The sequence below is a fragment of the Eucalyptus grandis genome, chromosome 4, assembly GCF_016545825.1.
Source record: "Eucalyptus grandis isolate ANBG69807.140 chromosome 4, ASM1654582v1, whole genome shotgun sequence".
NCBI classification, from domain to species: domain Eukaryota; kingdom Viridiplantae; phylum Streptophyta; class Magnoliopsida; order Myrtales; family Myrtaceae; genus Eucalyptus; species Eucalyptus grandis.
Window position 1 is genome coordinate 36,065,264 of NC_052615.1, and position 6,108 is coordinate 36,071,371.

At 38.8% G+C, this 6,108-nt stretch overlaps 1 protein-coding gene across 7 annotated transcripts; it reads right to left on the minus strand.

Annotated features, from left to right (window-relative positions):
- Positions 1-1,456: 1,456 nt before the first annotated feature.
- On the minus strand, positions 1,457-6,108 carry LOC120292674 (putative adenylate cyclase regulatory protein). 7 transcript variants are annotated; one of them, XM_039310968.1, is made up of 4 exons: positions 4,267-6,108; positions 3,437-3,572; positions 3,177-3,323; positions 1,457-2,043 (listed from the first exon to the last, which is right to left on the minus strand). In XM_039310968.1, exon 1 carries the CDS (start codon positions 5,889-5,891, stop codon positions 4,539-4,541), a length of 1,353 nt encoding a protein of 450 aa, XP_039166902.1. In that variant the 5' UTR covers positions 5,892-6,108; the 3' UTR covers positions 1,457-2,043; positions 3,177-3,323; positions 3,437-3,572; positions 4,267-4,538. The 7 variants fall into 7 exon arrangements, with proteins under 7 accessions (XP_039166902.1, XP_039166903.1, XP_039166906.1 ...); XM_039310969.1 differs by having other exon boundaries at positions 3,177-3,346; XM_039310972.1 differs by lacking the exon at positions 3,177-3,323 and having other exon boundaries at positions 1,457-1,984.

The following is a 6,108-nucleotide window of genomic DNA, read 5'->3' on the forward strand; positions in this document are numbered from 1 at the left end:
TATGATGCGCATGTATATTATCCAGATTGGACCTAGGTCGGTAATATTCGAGCTCCATCAAAGAGCAAACTAATGGTGTCGAGACTATTACAGAGGATTCGCCAATAATCAATTACTCATAACGAGACCTCAAGAGGTTACGTAGAGAAGGCGAATTACACGAACCTTGTGCTAATTAAGCTGTGAAATTAACTCACAAAATTCCAGTCATGTTATCAATCGGGCAAAAACATTTAATATCAGAACTAGACATGAGGCAGGCAGCGTTGTGGTCCGAGGGGTGGAAGTTTTGGCAACTCGGAAGAAGAGAATTGAAACTCATCCAATTCAGCCGAAGGCTGGATTAATGGTCACAATGATCGTAATAATTGACAGTAGCAACATTTGTTACTTGCAAGAATGAATAATCTCGCAGAGCAAAGAATGCAGTGGAAAATGCGAATCCAAGTTCGGTTGAGGTATCTAGTAATGCTTTATCTTCTCTAGAAAAGTTTCACTTTTTTTTTTTAATACATAATGTGATGAAGGATTCTCGATTCATTTGCCGCTCTTTTTTTTTTTTTTTTTTTTTATATATTGTTGATTAATTACTATTGAACATAAAAAAGATCATTATTGAAAATTATACAATGCCTCTTTTTTTGAGGTACGACAAATATCGTGGTCTCCTCTATTTGAATGTGCAAATGGGAAAAATTATATAATCAGTTTTAAACTTTTCAATTTTACTATTTTAATCTTAAACCTTTGCACAACATTCTAGTATAGTTCTTCCGACAAATTTTCATGAAAATTGATGGTGAGATAGTCTAGTCATCATCGGCCTTGCTATATGGCACGATATTACCACATTAGTACTTTCAAGTGAAAATTGGTCAAAAAAACTACATTCCAATTTTGCACAAAAGTTCAAGATTAAATTGGCAAAAATGAAAAGCTTAAAACTAAATTGGAATGTTTAAGACTGTTGATTGGATAATTTTTCTTTTCGGGAGAGAAACCGACGACGGCCTCGATGCTTGCTGCACGAAGCATGACGCTTCGGGTTCAAGCCAAAACAATGAGTTTCGACATCAATATATCCAGCTTGTTCTTCATCAAATCACTTGATGACTAGTTGTTGGCCCCCGGCATCCTCATGGACATTTTATGAAGATGAATGCGGGATAGCTTTTCACCGGTGAACGGTAGCTTTACACGTCTATAGATGAAGAGAAAATGGCGTAAGGGACCAACGGGTCAAAAGAAAGGATAGACACCAAATGTGGTGAAAACATCTGAGTAAAATTAATGTGCCTGCAAAGGCTATGTTGTTTCTCAATTTCACTAAACCATCTCTACATTCACAAGCCAACTGTAATTTCTGCTCTGAGGTTCCGGGGGAGGAGATTGTGCGGGACCAAATGCACTCATGTTAGCTATAATATCAACATTTGCTTTTATAACAGAAAGTGCATATCTAGATTATCTCTCTCATTGACCGTTCTAGGACAATAACATCACAAATATTTTGGCTTGTCAAATGTACCAATCGATATCAATGACGAAGAAATCATATTGTTTCAAATGTACCAATCGACATCAATGATGAAGAAATCATATTGTTGGATGGTTTAATTTTAACTTTTATTTATAGACAAGGTCATATCGCCCACAAAAACGTATGGGAGCTGTAACATTGAGTCCTGAGGGATTCGTGCAGACAACTCTCTTAAGTCAGGAGTGCAGCCAAAACTTGCTGAGCTGCATGGCCAACTTCAAGAACTCCGGAGGGCGAATGTTTGAAGGAAGTAAACGCTGAGTTGAGGATGTCATCGACATCCTCTCTCTTGTCACGGAAGCTGCTTTGCTTGCCGGAATATACCTCCACAAGCCCTGAATCTCTTTCCTTGTTCAATGGACATATCAACTCGGATCCCTCCACCTCACTTCGCGATCACCCCTCTCTTTCAACTTTCGTGTTCTGTCTTTGTCTGTTCTCGTTCTGTTGCAACAAATGGGAAAAAGAGTAGAGAGTATTGAAGGTGCCTTTGTTTTCCTTTCCTATAGAATTGGAAGATTAATGGAAACTGACAATGGACTTCAATTATAACTGCAGAAACAAGAACATGAAGTGGCCGAGAGTTCAAAACACAAGATCCACGTACAAATATAGAACGCCAAATATTGCGAATTGAACATATTACCCTATACTTCCATACTTAAATTAATTAATGTTAACATTATCATGATGAGGGGGAACGGACTTGATTTTACCATAAGGGCGACCAAGAAAGACATTTGAATCGTTGACAAACAACTGTGACCTTCAGTGAGCATCCGTAGTAGCTACCAAAAGAATTATGGTTGAGACTCGCATATGTGTCCTCTGTTTCTAATGTTAGAATGTTCAATCTTCGGCATTAGGAATCACGTAATTATGGTTGATATTTTCCTCAAATTCATAAAAAAAATTGCTGACAAGTGTTAATCCTTTAACAAATCAGGAGTTGGATGGATATAATTCCAGAGTCTTAAGCTGCTGGAACCGTCAAGAACAATAATTATAAATTGAAAACTTCATCAACTGCATCAATTCAAGTAGTTGCTTCAAAAACTGGAAAACTATCCCTAAGAAAAGGTATTTAGGGCCCCTGCAAATTGGTGCATTATCATGAGATCAACAATTTGTCATCCACTGAATCGATTACTACCAAATCATGCCGTGAGGTGACATTGAGGAATCTCCATCTTTTAGAGCAGTCTTGACACTAGAACTCTCACAAAACAAGAACAACGTCCAGCTCTGCCTTCCTTCCGGCGCCAAAACAGTCCATTTACACAGTCACTTCATTTTTAATCTCACATGAGAACCACCTCAACATAGTGTTCTCTTTGGTTTACATGTCTCAGATTAATATGACATCGTTTCTTTCTTCTTACATGGCAAGCTATAGCTATTTTGAAGGTCCAGAATGCGCATCGGCGAAACATATCCACATTGCATATCGTAAATATTCTAATGCTTGAATTAATAAAACATAAAGTCTGAAGCTGATTATTCCACAGGTGATGAATTTGGTTGATATTCGGCCCTTGGTCAAATTCGATGCATAAGTCTCATCAAGAATCCAAGATGGCCAGGGCATCTTGTTAAGAAATTACAGCAGTGTATCAAAAACATTTTAATGACTTACCACAAAAAGGATTCTAAAGGGACTGAGATAACTGAAGTTGAGGGGTTTCTTAAAAAGTACGTATGGCTTAGATGAAGCAATTGTTCTTCCATTTGAGCATCGTGACGGATAAAATGAATATCAGCATAGGCAAATAAACATAACCACCTGGATGTCAAGGAGGAAGCAAACTATTCTTCAAAATCAGTACTCCCAGAAAACTACAACTCAGATTTGGTTGCAATAGTCATTATTAGCTTATGGAGGATGAGCAATCTTACTCGATGGCTATGACATTTCAAGGCATTCTGATGACTGTTGGCATTATCAAGAGAGTGATTTCTCAGTAGCATCATTCCATGCTCCTCCATTAGCTTGCCCATTGATAGAATCACGTAAAGGAAGGAAAACAATACGCTGTTGTCAAGGAAATTGATTAGATTCGACCAGATTATTTCATGTAAAAAAAGGGAGACAAAAAGACAATAATCCATCTTTTTATCTGGTGATTAAATATCAAACCTCCTCTTTCGTATGTTGCTAACACCAAAATCGTTAATACATTAGCCATAGAAAATTTGAGTCAGCAAAAATTGTCTAATAATGGAAGAAATTCGTTTTGTTTTTTTGTCTGATCATATTCTAGATATTGCTGTGTAGGTTGCAAAACCCCGCTTCCTCATTCACGCATCTCCACCCCATACCAAATGGGAAGGATGGCCACTGGGGTAACCCCTATTGGTTAATGGAAGAATTTCGCAACTTACTAATTAATCGACATACTCGTAGATCCATTGACAGTCTACACTAGTACAATTTGAAAAAAAATTGGTCACCAACTAATTTAAGGAAACATTGGTAAATCATTTAAATGGTTGGTATTTTACTAACTGCACCTCTTGTGAATGTATTATTGACTCCTCCCACGATCCAGAGCACGATACCCCTGAACCATCGTGCTTCCACGACCAGCGTCTCAATTTTTTTAACTACTAAAAAGACAGAAGTGGAATAGCCGGCCATCCAAGAAAATGGTCTTTATCAAGCTGGAAATGCTGATGAAATTTGGCAATGCATCTCAACAATGAACAGGATGACCTGCTTTATTTACCTTTTGAGGGAAACGTGAATCGTTCCGGACATTGTGGCCATTGTGCTTGACTCATCGGAGCAATCTTCTCACGGGCCAACTTTTCTCTCTGCAATAGTAGTGCAATGAACGTATGAAATTCCGATAAGTTGCATCGCTGAACGTCTTGGTTTCCTCAATTTCTGGAGCTCTGGAATCTCCACAAGGTCATGCGAGATTAAACCCCATCATTTCATTTAATCTTCGAAATTAGACTGATGTGGACAATTTGCTGAGGCTCGAAGCTGAATCCCTCATTTAAACACAACTGGGACTTTCTCCAGTCCCTGAACATCACCAAGCTTCGAGCACCCTCTAATGTTCAAATGTCTCAGGTTATCAAAGCACAAGAGGCTTGGGAATTTTTCAATGGATCTGCATCCCTCTATATCCAATTTTTCCAAGATTTTCAATCTTTCAAGACCTTTAATTTCGACTAGATTGTGGCATTCACGAGTACTTAATTGCTTCCTATGTGTTAATTGTGAAAGGTCCGGTCTTATAAGGGACTGACAATACCACATCTGCAGCTCTTCCAAGATTTTCAATTTGTCAAGGCCTCGAAATAGATCATCATTCAACGCTGGAGCATCTGACCCAGAGAACATACTCATACACAAGAATCTCAAAGACTCAAGATGTTCAAGGCCGTCAAGGTTGGACAACTTCGAGCATCCAGATACATTTAGTTTTGCTAAGGATTTTAAAGCTCCTAGACCCTTGATTTCTATGAGCTCGCTGGACGAACTGAGATCTAATTCTGACAAGAACTTCAAACTTGACAAATTCGGTAACTCTGTCAACTCATCACAACCGTGGACGTGAAGCTCCACTAATCCTAAGGGAAGCTCTGGCATGGATTCTAGCCATTGGCAATCCACAATAGTGAGCCCTTTTAGGTGGATTAAATGAGAAAGTTGAGGCAATGTGTGATGTTGACAGGAGATTTCCAAAACCGTTAAACAGGTAGGAAGCTCTGGCAGCGATCGAAAATTGTCACAACTAGTTAACTTAAGGTGTTGCAGAGAAGGGAGCTTACTGATTGTTTGTGGCAGCGATTGAAGCATCTGGCAGTCATATACATCAAGTGTCTCCAGATGAGATAGCTTATCAAATGCATCAAGGAAGCCAGAAATGCATGTCGAACTTAATCGAAGGATCTTCAGTGAAGACAAACCCTCTATGGGAATTTCCCCTCCCAGAGTCTCGCATTCTGTAGCATCGAATTCTTCAAGGTTGCCCAACTTGCTAATAGTGCTAGGTAAACTACTTAATCCTTCATTATAAGCAATATTCAAAATTTTCAAGTTTTTCAAATCCCCAATGGATTCAGGCAATTCCAAAATGCCTGAATTTGACAAGTTCAATTCAATCAACCACTCCAGCTTTCCAATTGAGTTTGGGATATTACAGAGAGCATGATCAAATTGGGAACTTTTTGGATTCTTCACTCCGTTTAATAACAAGCGTTGCAATTTCATGAGGGATCCAATGCTCTCTGGAAGTCTACATAACCTGATGCAATAGCTCAAGTCAAGGGTCGACAAATTTACCAAATGGCTAATTGAGTCGGGAATTTTAACCAAGTGATTCGCAACCACGAGCATTAAGCATCTCCGGCTTCTTCAAAGAATCTATCCATGGAGGAATTTCCTCTATAGCAGTTTGTCTTATGTTAAGCTCCAGCAGTTGTTCCAAATTGCCCATTTCTTGGGGCAGCCCTTGGAGTTTCTCACATCCTTGCAAGTTCAAAAAAATGAGGCCCTTGGCTTTTCCTATAGAATGGGGAATTTGCTCAGTTTATTACATCCTTCGAGGATTAAT